Genomic DNA, 17328 nt, shown 5'->3' with positions numbered 1-17328 from the left:
CTTTATTTCAAGTACTCAAAAAGAAATCTTAGATTTCTTCAAAGCTCATTTAAACAAAACAAAAAAATACAGCATACATTGAAGAGAAAGCTTGTATCTTATAAATTTCTTACTACAATGTTTTCTTTTCCTGAACACTCACATTACAAACATAGCACTCACACTGTGATCCTGAATTATTTGCTTGTGTAACCTATTTTAGTAACAAGAGAAAGCATAAATTAGTGGGTAATTCTCTCATTCATAAGTTAGTAAACATGAAATTCAATTCAAAAATGTGAACTGATGTGTTAAAGGCACTTATAAATAAACAGTAAACAGTCATTTCAGGCAAAAATATTATGTCCAAATTAAAATGCTTGTATAGAGAACACAGTGATTTATTTATTTATTTAACTTTTTAGTTGGTAAATCTGCCTAGTATGGGTGACACCAAATCCATCTTCAGTCGCCGTACATAGAATCTCTCCCTGAGAACATCAGTATTAACTTTTACTGAGGCCCCACACTGGTGGCAAAATGCACACACTTCCCACACACCATTACTTGAGAAAAATTTGCAGCCGCGGTGGAAGAATGCACACACAAGAAAAACCTGAAAAGTTACTCTATGCTGAAGAATAAAAGGCAATTTGTTACGTTGCTACATACTGCAGCAGGTAAGCAATGAACACAACTCTCTCACTGGACTTGTGTCACATGAACACCAACCACTTTCCTCCCACAAAGAAAAACTGCTGTAAAAACCATATTACAATATACTACGTGCGTATCAGTCAACTCAAGTTCCACACATGCAGTTTTAGCTGCAATGTGTCACTAAAGCCATTCCTAGCCTAAAGCATGACAGCTAGCATGTACAAAAAGACAAGACAGATTTGTCATACGTGTGCAGGAGTGGTAAGTGACAAATTCTGCGGCCTCACACACTGGATAAACACTCTTCTTTTGTAGAACACCAGTGTAGATTTCTACAAGTAAGGGGAACTATTTTTAGAGCTTATAAACACTTCCCCACCACACTAATACAATAAGGTAGATCTATTGATTCTCCCAATTGATGGACACTGGAACAATGACAGGAACATCAGTGGGTTGCTGGTAACATTATTTGGTGGAACTTCACAATATTCCCAAAGGAATTACAGCATGCAACCTGAAAGAAGGAATTCTGCAAGCAGCTAAACACAGCAGAAGCTTCAGGTGGAGTGCTTCCTGGCAAATCAGTTCATGTCTCAAAGGGATGAAGGCCAGCCCTATCATATACAAACTACACTGGAGAATAAGACACCAGTTAGTTTTTCATAAGGGGAGAGACAGCTACCTGTAAACAGAAGCTTTCCTAAAAAGACAAAGTGTTTTTGTCATAAGAAGTAGAGGGTTACTGCTGAGCAGTGCTTACACAGAGTCTGCTTCTCACCCCACCCCACCAGCGAGTAGGCTGGGGGTGCACAAGAAGCTGGGAGGGGACACAGCCGGGACAGCTGACCCAAACTGACCAAAGGGATATCCCACACCATATGACGTCATGCTCAGCATATAAAGCTGGGGGGAGAAGAAGGAAGCAGGGGGGGACGTTTGGAGTGATGGCGTTTGTCTTCCCAAGTCACCGTTACACACAATGGAGTCCTGCTGTCCTGGAGATGGCTGAACACCTGCCTGCCCATGGGAAGGAGTAAATGAATTCCTTGGTTTGCTTTGCCTGCGTGCGCGGCTTTTGCTTTACCTATTAAACTGTCTTTATCTCAACCCACGAGTTTTCTCGCTTTTACCCTTCTGATTCTCTCCCCCATCCCACCGGGGGGGAGTAAGCAAGTGGCTGTATGGTGCTTAGTTGCCGGCTGGGGTTAAACCATGACAAGAAAAAACAAAGCAATTTAATATGCTGAAATCTATGCCTCAAGATTAAAGTTATCCGACACTTTTTGCCCCAAAAGCCCTTAGTAGAGTCACTTTTATGAAAGAAAAAAGAATATTCCTTCTTTTGATAATGAAAAATTTGATCAACATATTTTTGCAATGAAGAAAACCTTAATTAAATAACAGCAACAGTAACGTTAAGAGTAGTACCAATTAAACTGCCTCATTCTCTTACAGTTTCCCTATTAACTTGAGCAGACTGGACACAGAATGCAAAACACAGATGGGAAAGAGCTGACAGGGAAAGAAAAGAATTAAGACTAAAACCTCCTAGGGGATCCCAAGACAAGAGAGCTTTTTCAGAATGCAGTTCCGCAGCACTTTAAGCCAAACTAAACTGGCACTGCCAATGACGCAGTATTCTCCCCATGACAAACACACAGACTCCTTAGCATCAGAACTGCCGTTCAGATGACTGTATCATAAGTCAGGTCACAAAGTTGATCCACCCAAAAAACCCACCAAACTTTGCAAATGAAAAAAGCCACATTTTGTTGGCAAGATATGCTCTGCAAACCAAGGCATGAGTGCCTTGTCAACACAAATAGGAAAAAAAAAAGGGCTATCATAATACTGATTTAGCGTAACTTCAGGTTCTGTAAAACCCCATTCAGTGGGCTTCACGATATTTTTAGAGATGAAACCTGAAAAACACCTTTCTATCTTCCAATTAATGAAAGTATGACAGTCTTTCCCAAATGGCTAACATAATACCTGGTAAAGAATTCTAGCAAAATCAGAATGTATGGTACTTATTTGAATATAATAAAAACAACAAAAAAGTCAATTTTCCAGGCTGTTCTTTTCTTTACACAATATGTTCTCTGTCAAGTCAACTTCTTGCTGGCATAACGTTTTGAATTATTCTCCTCCCCTTCCTTAAATAAAAGGAAAAGGAACAGCAGCACAAACAGGAAGGCAAGTGTCTGTATCTCTATGGAGCGGGGTATCAGAATAAAATCTTCAGAGTTAGATGAAACAGTAATTTTATTATTATTAATGACAAAGTCTTTCAGAACACCAGGATGAAGATACCCCTTCATGAATAACCACATCTTTCTGTAATTTCAAGAGAAAAAGATTTTTTTTTTTCCTTTTAAGTAAACGAAGTGGGGGGGAAGGGAGGGTAAGAGGCCTGACTACATTTAAGGATTTCAGTATCTATCATATTCAAAACCAACAAGACAACAGAATCTTGCCTACAAGGCAGCTAACAAAATACTGCAGTGGTATCTGCTTCTTAAGTTGCGGACTTCTTATTTGCTGTATACTCTGGAAATTCTTGGGACACCAGGAAGAACAAGTTAGACCACCTTCACCAGTATCATTAAATTCCTCACCCCCAACACTAAATACCAGTATTCAGCAACAAAATAAGGAAAAACCTGAGTGTTCATAAAAAACTATAAAATCAATACAGTTTATTTCCCCTCCTGTTTTTTTCATGGAAAAAATTGAAGTGTAAGGAGAACAGCAAAAACATGAAGCATTGATTGTTCTATAATTGCTTTAATACAGTATATGCATTGCTATTGCTACTGACAATTAACCAACCTTGACAACCACTGACATATTTAGAATAGATATAAGGAAGATCTCCTCCTGAAGTCTGCTATCCACCTGCCTGAAGATGTGAAAACTTTCAAAATCTTAAACTTCTCATAAAATAGATGTGTGTTACATTACAAGTTCCAAAGCAAGATGACACAATATCCAAAAATCACTGCAGAGGAAAACCAAAAGAGTTGCAGTTTCTCAACCCTGCAGGTAATCCTTTTGCTGTACAAGAATAATGTTTCATCACCATTCACATAGAAGATCCAAACCAACGATGACCAAAAGGATGCTTAACATGTATCACAGAATAGAATGCTAATTCACAACAACAGACTGTTGGAAAATTGTATGAACTATTGTTAGGAGTAAACAGGAAACTCCATATTTGTTCTTTTCCTGCTGTGAAGGAAAACAACAGAATTTGCAAGACAAAAAAACATCTGGTTAACTCTGGTCTCAAGAAAATAAGTCAGAAAACATTCACTATAAAAGACACCTTTGTAAAACTGCTGTAGTCTTCTTTTGGCCAAGAGAGGTTACAGCTTGAAAACAGAAAAACAAACTGTCTTAAAGAACAGAAAAAAATTAAAACCGGTGTGTAAGTTAAAAAAAAAAACCAAACAAAAAAACCCCAAGCAACAAACAAGAACACAACCACTTACATAGCACATTTGTGGGAGACTGTTGCTTGACCAGATGTCCAAAATCCAGCTAAAAAAATAATCCCATTTCCAAAATTAAAGATTAGAGACAGCAATGTAACAGAACTGTCACCATGATGCTCCATTCTCAAACTCAGGACATACATCCATAGGGTTCTGTATTTATTTTGATGATAGTCACGTAAAATGCAGAAACAAAGATAAGAGTAAGTTGTCTAAAGCTTCCCTTTTTATATTTAAAAATGAAGCATGTTTTCAAGTACAGCTTCCATTGACACATTGAAAATTAGGAAGTGTGTTTACATTTCATCGAAAGATTTCTGAAGAGCTTGTTATACACCATTTCACCTGGTGGCTGAAGTAACTTTTTAGTTTCACGAATGGTGGCGTTTAGACAGAAGTTTTAAATGCCACACGCTCAAAGCATTCTCTCCTGCACCATCACTATGTTTCCTCCTCTGGAGCACAATTTACACATTACAGACGATATTAAGAACATACTGTCTTGAAGTAGATGACTCTTAGACACAGCCAATTTCAAAAAGAAGTTTTGGAAGTTCACATTCTGTCAAGTTGAATGACCTGTTTTGTCTACTTGCGGGAAATGGATGAAAACTTTCAATTTCCAAAGATGTCCGTAATAGCTTATTTTTCTAGTATTGCATTCCATCAGAGGCCTACCTGGAAAAATGATGGTAAAGTTCAAAACCAGTGATGGACATCTAAACAGCTTCTTTGCAACTCTTTTGAGCCATTTCTTACAGATTTCTAGTTGTGTTATTGCAAGTGAAAGTATCATGACTCAAGCTACAATGTCAAGTAAACTCACTACAGGAGACCTTGAGCATGCCATAGTTAAACAGAGAACAAAAGGGTTTTTTGTCACTGTGATGTATACAAAAGTTATTCCAGTCTGTCTGTACCTGGTCCAGAAATCCAGTTATATCTCATAACTGCCAACAAATCAAAAGAAGGCTACGGAAAATAAAAAAAATTAAAAATAAAGAATAGGAAAAACACACGCCCTCATTCTGGGGGTGGGGGGCGGGAAAATCTTCTAGTCAGGCCTTCTAAATGCGCAGACAGCCATGTAAACTATCATTTGAAAGATAGCTTTTATATTATTGTCGTCTTAACATTTTTAAAAACAGATAAACCTGTTTCACAAGGTAAGTATAAATGTGCTATTTTGGACAGGATGAAGAGGATAGAGACAATTTTGAAATTTGTTCTTAATTCCCTCCTTAATTTCATGCCTTTAGAGCAAATTCAAATATCTTCTTACAGAGTATTCAGTCACCTGAGGGTTGTGAGGAACGTTCATTATTGGACTCATCTTCTGTCATTGAAATTGCCATGGCAATTGTTGAAGCAGCAATGGAAATCATCTGACCAGGAAGCTCTGCCCCTGTAAAATATATACGTATATGTAAATAAAGAAAAGCTTAAGTCTTAAAATGTTTTATTTGTTGCCTGATATCCACCAAAGCTGTCAAGCAACAGAAATTATACGGATAGACACTGTTAGTTTTTAATATGTGTTATATGTAGTCAATATGATCAAACAGGAATGAGTGCTGTTAATTTTAGTATTACAATACACCTGGAGCCAAAACACAAAACCAGTTATTTGTTTAGCACTTTCCTTGCTAACAAACTGCTACCGACCAAGTAATTCGCAGCTGCTGGCAGTCTGATTAATCTAAAAATCTCTATACCAGATAATCAATTTTACTAACCAAGATTATGATGACTTTTAAGAAAACTAAAACAGCAAGACAGGAAAAAAGTTTCCCAAAATAATCATACAGCTAGTACTAGAAAGGAACACCTGACATTTGCTTTCATGCAAAATTGACTCACAACAGGCAAACCCTATTTTTCTCAAAGTCGAAACACAAACCATAGTTTTAAGAAACTGGTATTTTAAAAACGAATGACTGGATATAAGAAGCTAGCTGGATGCAGTCGTCTGTTTCTCTCATACTCAATATTATAGGAGCTACTAAACCCATATTGCCCATTTCTTTCAAAATTAGCCTCTGATTTCAAATTTCCTGGGCTTTCTTTATGCTTGAAACTACATACTGGATTCTGTAAACTTAAACAATCGGGCTTGATAATGAGAGTCACTACTTTGCTGTGGAAAACAAATATCAGTCCATCACAAAGATTTTCTGTAAAGAATCAAAGATTAACTTCAGCATGCATAAACCACTTTGAAATAAACATACAGAAAATCTTATGGTAAATTCTTGCAATCCGTATGATAATGAATTTACAGTAATACAGTCCAGATTCTTTCACTTGACTTTACAGAGCTTTTGCCTCCAACAATAAAAGAAATAGTGACTCATTTCTTACCAGAAGACTCCTTCCCATTCTGCTGTTCATGCAACATGCCTACAGTCATCAGAACAACTATAACCAGAAACACAGGAATTCTCCAGGAACCTGCCACAGAAGCTGAAAGATACAGGTTTGTTTGTTGTTTTTTTTTTTTTTTAAACAAGAAAAAATACGCCATTAATAAACTCTACATTTAGCAAATCCAAGAAAGTCATCACATCAACCAAGAACAATCTGGGCAGAAGCTAAGAACTGTCATGAAGCAAACAAGTTTTCTACATTCATGGAAAGGAAGAATAGAAAAAACAGGTGAACAAGTTTCTCAATGAATAAACCAAGTTGTTACTGTTCCTAAATCGTGACTTTAAACTATGCTGATATTCTTTAGAAAACAATTTTAAAAACAACATGCAAAGTTACATGAAAATACACACAAAATAAAAACATTTTAGATATCAGAGACAAACCAAGCTCCCCCCAAAAATCTGTATTTATGTTAGATCTCCACAGAGTGGCATCAAGCAGTGCCTTCTTGGGTTTTGGCTTTTCAGCTAGTACTTTCAACAAATACAAGACTGTCAAAATGCAACCAAAGGCAAAGCTATTATGTGTAGCTTAAAACCTAAGGAAAGTGTCCCCACATGGCCAGAACAATCCTTGAAACCTGCTGCTAAAGCAAAGTAAATCATGAAGCAAGCTGTGAAACCTTCCATCATGATAGTCTTCTGTTATTTGCATGATACTTCCACCATAACCTCCGATATGATATAATCTGATAATCTGTTACAGTAAATATGTAAAATAAAACACTAATAGACTACTATAATCTTGTATTTGTATTAACAGATTGTATAGATTACTGGCACATTTATTTGATATTGTTGATATCATATCAACATGCTTGTTGATTACTGATAGAAGCAAAAAAAAAAATTCTATTACTACTATTAAATGCATTTTACAGCTTCAGCCTTGGTTAATGGCAGGCTCTCAAGAAAATAATAATATTAAAAATCATCACAAGTGAATGTCTAAATCCACCCACATGTGACTCCAGCCCTTCCCCACTGTCAGGGGTCAGTACCAGGTCTGTGAGTCAAATAAGGGAAAACCTTGGGAAGTACAAACTGGGCAGGAGGAGTGGAAGACACGTGTTGCTCAGCATCTTGATGCCTTCCTATTCCCTACTCCAACGCTCCCTCCTGGCCACATGCAGCCAGAATTACTGAGCAGAGAAAACAGCCTGCATCTCAGCTAAGACTCCATGATAAAGATTTAGCAGAAGAGCAAGTGCGTAGCTTTGTTTGCAAGACAACAGAATCCCAGTGGATGTACTAGAATAGTAACTTCTTGTTACTCACCTAAGTGAAAGAGCAGCATAATCCAGACAGGGACTGAGATTGCTTTCAAGTAACGTTCAGTGCTTATATTCCACTTGAATGAAACCATCAGCAGGTAACCAACTACCAACGTCCATATCTTTAAGAAAGAGATACACACAGGTATGTATACACACGAGTACAATACAGCTATATTTTGATGTGTGTGTACACATATACATGCACGCACCCCTAACTGCCATATCGAGAGAACTGAAGTCAGGTTCTAATTCTTTAAGAAGCCTACATTTCAGAAGTGTCAATTAATGACAAGAGTTTTTGTTCCATGTAAGAGAAATGTAAAGTTCGTGTGAAGTGTAAGGACAGGCTAGACATGCCTTTGGCCTGCCTTCAGTATGGTTCTAACGTGAGGGGGTATACACACTTTGCCGGATACAAACCCTGAAGGAAGATGTTTTTGCAGCTGAGACCAAGCAATTACTCTGGAACTACTATTGAAAGGTGAGAACCTAAATGAAACAGGGCCACCAGCAGCACCAGTGGGGCCACAGGGAGACAGAGCCAGCAGAGCACCACTCATTCCAGCACAGAACAGCCTGCCAGGTCCTGTGTTCCAGTCCAAAGAGACAAAGGGGGTTTTAAGCCAAAGATAGCCATTAGGAAGCACAACAGAAACTGCTGTTCCTCAGCAGTGTTGGTCCACAAAAGAGTCATGTCTTTAAATGACTTGTGACACCTAATTTTATCCAATATTTAACTAAAAACACTAAAGAGACAGAAAAATGTCCGTGACAGCGTATCAAGAGGCAGATGTGGTCATTTTGGTCTTGCTGCTTCCAACTGCCTTCTACAACTCTGCTCATCAGATAATCACAATAGGGAGTTCTAATGAAGAATCTTGAGATGAAGAATTTGAGCTTGAAAATGCTGAAAAGAAGAAAGCAGAAACCAGAAGAGGCAACAGGAGGTAGAAAGCTGCTACTCAGCAGAATATGTGAAATAAAAGAGGTATGAAAACCTGTAAAAATAAAACCTCAGTGTTGCATTCTTAAAAAAAAAAAAAAAGGAAAAAAAAAAAAGAACATCTGACATTTCTGGCCCAAAGTCAACAAATATTCCCTATCCATAACCAGTTAAGGACACTTTCAAATTTACACTTATAAATCCATAAATCCCAGTGAAGTTTAAACAGAACTTCCATTAACAACATTTGCTGAATCAGATGTCACTGTAAGAAGAAAGAATGCACTGGCAGAGACACAGAACAAGCAATTAGACAGAACACACCGAAAGAGCTTTCACCTCTTTACTCTGCACTATATGACTCATGCCAAAAAGGCAACAGTCTTTAGGAAAAGCAGGTTTGTGTGACTACTCCCATGTACCTAATTGGTGTAGAGGAATTCTTAATTGTACCCAATTCAGCAGACAAGCAGTGATTGACCCCATTAACTTCAGAGAGAACGCTCATACACACAAGGTAATTTAAAATCACTTAGAAAATGTGAACAAATGTATACCCTTTTCATGCTAATCTTTCTCATCAAAGCTCATCAGTCCAACTTTTCACTGCTATCTATCTCTAGTTTTGCATCAACAGAGCTGCGCAATGCTTATGGCCAAATTTGGGCTCAAGACAAATGTCAAAAAATAACACAACTCTTAGACTTTAAGACTAAAGTCACAAACAAAACCAAAAAAAACTTGACCTGAAATGCAGGGCAGCACTCCTTTAACAGTATATGCTCGTAACATAAATTAATTCACAAGGCATATTAAAGCACAACTGTAATTGCAAGAGAACTCAGCATGAAGATGGTATCCTACCTCCTAACATCAGCCACACAACACCTTTGTATGATAAATTTGCCTTGATGCTGGAATTTTTCTCTTTGGCTTTTAAATTTAATGACAAATTACAAATAGGAGACTCAGTAAGTTCAATGGATTAAACTTTCTGATTAAAAATACTCCAAAAGTAGGACGCTAACAGGGCACAAGCCTATGTTCAGCAGCCAACAAAGCAAAACATGTTGCGCTGCTTTTAGCCATGCATGTAGCTGAACTAAAAGCCAGCATTTCAGGGTTTAGGATTCAATATTTTTGTGTGTTTTAAGTGACAATAATTCACCAATTCTCATTTCTAAAAGCTTAGCAAATGACCCAAGTAAAAGTATTTCTTATTTCTATTGAATAGAGAGAAATAGCTTATTTTAAAATGAACAAGTCATCTTGTTTTGGAAATCAAAGAATAACAATTCTGAACCCCTGTAAAAAATACTATGTAGTCAACTGGTGCAAGAGGTTTAATTTCAGTGACACCATGGAGTAATCAGTTCCTTATCAGTTAACGTTACAGCCATGCACTTCCCTATGCTGCAAGAAATACACTGCATGGGAACTAGGGTAGCCTACTTCTCTAACTTGGGTAGCCTACTTCCAACAATTCATAGCTGAAAGCAACTGACAAAGCAAATTAACTTAAAATGACATGGACTAGGATTTCATCCCATACTAACTTGGCAACAGCCTACTCTTCCCCCCCCCCCTTAACCCTTTAAATGCATGTTATATAACCTTTCCCACTGTTTTTCTGAATGGTCTCCAAAGGTTTTGGCTACAAGACAATGAAAATATTAATAGCCTCTTTACTATTACATGTCCATCTCAACAACTGACACCATGGAAATGAAGAATAAAAGATACTGCCTACTTTCATTAAAATTAAGCTACTGTAATTATTGCACTGAAACTAGAATGAATACAAATTCCATGCTAAACCAAAATGCCTATAAATTTGATTTATAAGGGTATACAGCTAACCAGGTAACTAATACATACACTTCAGATATTGCAGAATGCATTAGATACCATAAGCTGTTTATTTATCAAGCTGACGTCAGTTGCAGATGCCTAACTTCCACCACATACGCTGAGATTTTAAATGCCTATTCAATCACAATTAATATTTACAGACATGCACAACTCCCATATATCAGAATTTTAGGATGGTTTAATCCTGTAAGCTTTCCTTCTTCTTCCTTCCCTCACTTATCTTCATTGTCTGAACGACAACAAAGACCTCATTTCTCACATCTCCTTTGCATTTTGTAGCACCCCTCGCAAATTGAACAAAATGTTGTTTTGCCTTTAGGCATAAGAAGTAAAACTGCCTGCTTCCCAGAATAAATAGCTGTGAGACTGCAGTGCAACCTCTTGGATTTCAGCATCCACTTTTGAGTTACAGTGGTAAATTTAAAAGGCCAGATTTTGAGATGTCTAGGCAAGTCTGAAGGGCTTCAGTTCTCTTTAAATTGCCAACTGGAGGCAAAATTACACCATAGAAAGATGCAGCTTTTATGTTAAGCTCAAGCATCTGCTTCAGTGTTTTGATTTTTCTTTTAAATTTCAGTTTTGGAAAGTCTAGGATTTATCAGCATAACCATATCACCAATGTTACTCGACGTCTGCTTCCAGTTCCAGTTAAAGTTGAGAGAATTTGAAAATCTGAGACATTCTTTTGGCTTTGGCATAATTTTTCAATGAGGACAAACTCTTTCTCACTACTCAACTCTCGACAACATTTGTATTGATTTATACTGAAGAGTAAAATTCTTTAATCACACAGTTCGCTCCCTTTTTTTCCTATCAGCAAGTTAATCTGTAAGGGAGAGGTTTTACCGATGAGCTCATTTAATAGCTCACTGCTACTGAAAGCGGCAGTTCATTCGCTCCCACTGCCAGTCATGCAGTCCCACCTCTCCTGCACATCAGCTTTGACATTCAGCCAGCCAGCTCAAGCTCCCTAAGCTGATAAAAAACTATCCAGAAAAAAACCCAAGAGTTTATAATCTAATTCAGTTATAGCTAAACAGGCTCACAGAGCTAAGACAGGCACCGACAAGAGGGCAACTGAAGCATATGTCAGGAATGGGATAAGCAAGAACTGCTCCTCACTGGTAGCACAGCTGTTGGAACGATGCAGCCTTCCTCGGAATGCTGCCCCAACAACACAACATCCAGCAGTGAACACATTTCCTACCTGCTATGTAAACCACCCCATGGTAAACACAACAGTGAAGACTGATTAGAATAACTCTTTTGATCTATGCCCTGCCAACCTTCCAAAAGTTTCCAGTTTTTAACAAGTCAGGACCTACCAAATGGCGTGTTTCAACTCTTCCATTTTCTAGCTGTAGCTCTACCCTCTCCCTTTGCCGTTTCAAAGTGTTGTTTTTCTCCAGGCTGCTGTTTTCCACTTGGAAATCATACAGCAAAGTTTTTTAGGGTTTGTTTTGGTTTGTTTGGTTTTTTTGTAATTGAGATTTAAATTTAAAGCTGTTTGATAAAACTGTGGATCCAATTCAAATAGTTTCCTCTTTTCCAGTTTGTTTCAGGGTTGGGACAAAAAAAGAAAATCATAACTATCTCACCCCTTCCCTTTAACATTTAAAAATAAAATTTTCATTTGGAAATAGAGATTTTCATTAATTTTTCTTAAAATAGGAAATCCTTAAAAACATTGACCAAACATTCACATGGCACTTTTGCAAACTTTTAGAACAGTGCTGCACTGAGCGAAGCTGGCTGAAGGAGTGGCCTTATAACAGCAGTTCATTATTTCTACCTCTTCCTCCTCAGTGGCAATGCAGGCTGGCAAAGGAAAATAAACTTACCACAAAAGCTGAGCAGAATAGTGTTGGACTTGAAAAATGAAGCAACACAAGGCATTAAATGCATTGCTAAAAGCCAAACTGTGTTTGCCATTATGAACACCACAGTGTTTTCTTTATCTGTCTGTTCATTTGAAAATCGTTTTCTAAACCATAAAAAAGATAATAAGGAGGCAGGTGAGTAATTATGAAAATGTCATTTTGATTCCAGTTTTCAGAACCAATATTAATTCCATGTGGCTTTACTGTATATTCCACAGTACACAAGAGGAAATATTCCACAACGTGTAGAGTTTGGCAGAATGAAGAAAGCATAACTGCCCTTCATTCAGCATGGAGACAGTCTTTGTCAAACAGATACTAAAACAAAATAACCCCAAACCAACTAATTGCACAGATAATACCATTGCCCACCTCAGAGTAAACTCAACCACCTCTTCCCTTCACTAAGGAAGCCATCATTTACCTAAGCAAGTAAATGACATCCTGATTTTTTTTTCCTAAGTGAACCCAAGTAAGCATAAACCTGACAGACTCAGTTATTCCTTGCCCTAAGTCCAAAAGACTAGAACAGCATACCAGTTCTGTTTCTTCTGGAACCCCCAGCTGTGACATATATCCATGTAGATATCTTTGGCATTAACACACATAGGCTGCTAAACCATGTGAAACAGAAGCCTGGCATTTAGCGAGACTACCCCTTTTTGAAGGGACAAAATTATGAACTTATAACTAGAATCCTGGGGCAGGGGGGAACTGACCATCAAAATCAACACTGCCACACACAGGTTAAAAGTATTTTCAATGAGTCCTGCAACACTTCCTTCACTGTGAAATTAAGAAATACATTACATCCAAGATATCCAGAAGACTGCAGCTATGGATGTTGAAAATGCTCCTCCTTTAGTTCACTTTTCCTGTCTTAATACAAAAGTTATTTACGAGAAACCCTGTTAATAAAAATGCTATTCAGAAATCAAACTTTTCAAGATTCACTTGTGGAAAGAGGTTTTTCAGAGCACATAAAATTCCCTGCAGACACAGCACCACTCCTCTGACATGCTTCATGATGACACTTTCACAAGAGATGGCTCCTCAACATACGCAACTTCTTCACCTTCCCGCTTTATCATAGAGAGCACAGTTAAAATTTTTCTGGACAGTTCCGTAAAAATCATTCCTTTCAGAGGTGGTAGAAAAAGAATTATCATTCTGTTCAAATAATACACATAAATAGCAAAAAAACCCCTAACTTTATGTAGCATATATCATTAGGCTCAAGGCTAGTGTCAGCTTAGCGCCTGGGGCTGCAGTTCATGCATATAAATCTAAACAAGCTCCTAAGCCTTTTCAAGAAAGGTACCTCACAGTGGGTTCTCCCAAAACTGAGGGTGGGTGTGGAAGGGAAAAACGAAGGTGGAAAAGAAAACACTATCAACATCTCAAGTCTTTCCCTGCCCCTCCCCATCCTGTTTTTAAGTAGGCCACATGTGGTCTTTACATAGTTGATCTCTACCAAGTTGTGAAAACAAACCAAAAACTGTGGTTTTGTTAAGGTGTGTTTACAGTCAGTACCTGGCTGCATGATTTATAAGTCTTGAGACCAAATAATGAAAGGATTATTATAAACAGCAGAAAGAATACTTAAGGGCTTTTTCAGGTGTGGGTTGTTATTTTTTGGTTTTGGGTTTTTTTAGATGCTGGGCAAGTTTTAGAAACCTGCAAGCCTGCTCTAAGAAGAAAGGGAAGAAAAAACCCAAAACCTTCCTGAAACACTCAGAAAATAGGAATTATATGCAACCCAAAAATCAGAACTGTGTTTTTCTCATTTATAGTTATTCCAACATTACAGTCAAACTTAACCCATTCCTTTGCTAGAAGAGAAATTGCCCCATCAGGTGAACTTGACAAAATGTAGATGCTTTTTTGCCTCCACAGGTGATATTCAATAGCACTGAGGAAGCCAAGCATCTTGGAACCTGTGACCCAAAACATTTGCCAAGAAGCATGTTTGAGAATTTCAGTCTGCAAGGGTTACTTTAGGGACTGCTGACATGTAGTGCCAACACAAAGGGGGTTTCCCTGGTGGATGTCTTTGATAGCTTCCCTTACAGGGAGCAGACAGTCGACTGGCCAAACCAGACAACATCTACTTTGACAATATTCCAATGTAGTGGTCATGGCCAATCATGGTGTTTCCAGATTTGCCCAGCACTGTAGTGAGGAAAGGATTGATTAGGTCCTCTAACTGCATGCTAGCTGCTAGAACAACATGAGTTGTACCTAGTACAGTCAGAGAGATAAAAATACACTGACACACACACATGAGTACACAGTTCTGACCCTGACCAATAACTTGTGACAAACCAAGGAAGAAAGACTGGCCATCGGAGAAAGATTTTGACAGCCCTGTAGCCAAGTTCACTCCAGAGAATTCTGCCAGTTATGATTATATCAGATTTAATTTACTAAGATGAACTTCAGAGGCAATCTACAGCAGCTGTATAATTAATTTCATCTGCGGGGATCTACAAACTATTTTCTAAATAAATATGAGCATGTGACCCCTGCTGAAAAAAAAATAATACACTACCAATACCTGGCATTTCCTGTATATTACTGTAAGTGTAAAATGTCAGGCTAAAGTAGTTTGAACTCTCGCCGCAAAGCAGAAGAATTTCCCATACCTTAGATACAGCGCTGGATACACACATACTTCCTACAAAACTAGGACAATAAGGCAGTCCAAGATTAGTCTTCAGAAGGTATGCTAACTCCAAGGGTAACCATGCTGAAATTGCCATAGCATATAAACATGTAAGGGTATATTCAGTCTGCTATGGGACAAACTCCCCTCCTTTTCACAAAAAAAAAGATACAGAAAAACATTCCCCTTCCCTATTATATGTAACTGAAGTTCATGCAGAGTACATATCCTCTACGTAAGACTTCTGCAAACAACCCATAGAGAAGGCTGGAGTCAGAGCAAGGAACTCATCTGGAATTTATAAGCAGCTCCTAGCTTTAAGGCCCAGCAGCCTACTACATTTCTTGAGCAAGCTTCTTCAAAGATGATGCAGGAACTGTAAAAGCACGAAGGGAAAGAAAAGGAGATGGTGGGAACAAGATGTTTGCAGACTAGCCCAAGATCTTGGACTTGTTCTTCAAATGCAGTGTTTTGCAATCACCTATCAAACGGTCCTATCATGGAGGTATCTCAGATTCCTAATTCCTAAATTGCAGGTGTGACTTAAAAACCACAGACGGGAACATAGCCATTTCCAAATCTTCACTCATCAACACCATGAATGGCTTTCCCAGATTTGAGGACAACAGTACAAGACAGCTCTGTAACATACTGGTGCCAAGATACAGTTTACTATGTCATTATCACAAGCAATTGCTGCATTTGGAGAACATTTTTTTTCTGGAACTGAAGAGAATTTCTGTCTCTGTATCATGGCCTAGTAGATACCATAAAAATACCTTTAGTTAGAGAACATCAAATTGGTATCCTAAAACCCCATAATTGTTCTCAGTCAAATTCTAATGATAGGCATCCTCTCACTTCTCTAGTACAGCAGAGGGAATCAGAAAGGGAGAAGACAACCGTGTATGTTCTTCCTCTCTGTAAGCAGCAGCGCCATCCAGGTGGGCCAAAGCTCCAAATAAGAATAAATACACTGTACACCTTTGCAGCCCAAGGCAGAATCGTTGGTGGCTGAAGCACAGACATTCATAGTTCACAACATGAAAATTACCATAAACAAATATACTGTGCTAGTCAGACACTGGTCTCACACTTAAAACAAACTATGCTTGCTCACCCCTTTTATGCTTTTAATAAATGATTTATATATCATATTCTTGGCAAGAAAGTATTCCTTGCTGTCTAAACACAAAATTTACTTATTTTATGTTAATTAAGTTATTCCGTATCAAAGTATTTCAAAACACAGAAACCTAGATAGGCTTAGTGGGCTGCTAAAAGAAACAGCGGAAGAAATGAAATTACCATTGCTTTTGCTTATCACATAGAGACTCTACAAACAAAAATAGTCGTAATCTTCATGCAAGGTAACATGCAGAAGGAACCGTGGAGGATTCAGATCCCAGAGAAGAACAGTACGATGGAGCAAACTGACTCATAATATCCAAAATTCCTGTGCAGCTAAGAAGCAGAATGTACACATGCAAACAGAGCCCTGCAATATAACATGGCAATTAAATGGCTTTAAAATGCTTAACTGAAGTTAAAGCAGATACTATTAACTGATCCAGCTCAAGGCTCCTCAGCAGCACGGATAAAATTAAGTTATCCTGCTACAGCTCTGAGATAATACAAATCAGGTAACAGCAAAATTCAAAAAACTGGAATAGGAAAACACTGTAAAGCGTATAGATGATGCCAGGCTGAGTTGAAGTTATTTACAAAGGGAAGCCCCACAGTTTCTTTCTCATATAGCGCCCCAGAAAGAGACATAAGCAGCTTGCTTAGAAAGCTACGGCAACTGGTTTGCTTAAGGAAGGTCCGTGGTCAGTTATTTTGACATGAACCCAAAATCTTCCCAGGGAATTCAATTCGGAAGAGTTCTGGGAGTTTACTATCTTTTTCCCAGTTAAAATCTTACAGCACTTCAGTGAACACAAGTGTCATGTCAGAAAGACTGCTGCAAAACAAAAGTATCAGACACTGCTAAACAAAATTGCACTGAGCATGCACAGACATCCAGCAGTGCATAACAACCATAGTTATGAGGTTAAATCAGTGCAACCTCCTTTAGTACCCTTATACTTACGCAGTGTAAGTATAGTTTTATTAACCAA

At 38.0% G+C, this 17328-nt stretch overlaps 1 protein-coding gene across 5 annotated transcripts in view; it reads right to left on the bottom strand.

Moving 5' to 3' along the window:
* TMEM245 (transmembrane protein 245) overlaps positions 1 to 17328 on the bottom strand; it is a 94741-nt gene that overhangs the window by 74861 nt on the left and 2552 nt on the right. For 4 of the 5 annotated variants that reach the window (XM_076330232.1, XM_076330233.1, XM_076330234.1 and 1 more), the window contains exons 2-4: positions 7850 to 7967; positions 6504 to 6605; positions 5440 to 5547 (exon numbers count right to left, since the gene is read on the bottom strand). In XM_076330232.1, the coding sequence (XP_076186347.1) occupies positions 5440 to 5547; positions 6504 to 6605; positions 7850 to 7967 (328 nt within the window). Of the gene's footprint in view, positions 1 to 887; positions 972 to 5439; positions 5548 to 6503; positions 6606 to 7849; positions 7968 to 17328 lie in introns of all 5 variants that reach the window. The other variant, XM_076330236.1, reaches the window with a different exon arrangement.

This window comes from Aptenodytes patagonicus, chromosome 2 (assembly GCF_965638725.1).
Source record: "Aptenodytes patagonicus chromosome 2, bAptPat1.pri.cur, whole genome shotgun sequence".
Taxonomy (NCBI): domain Eukaryota; kingdom Metazoa; phylum Chordata; class Aves; order Sphenisciformes; family Spheniscidae; genus Aptenodytes; species Aptenodytes patagonicus.
The sequence above is the reverse complement of the archived record's forward strand: the minus strand, read 5'-3'. Positions and strand labels throughout refer to the sequence as shown.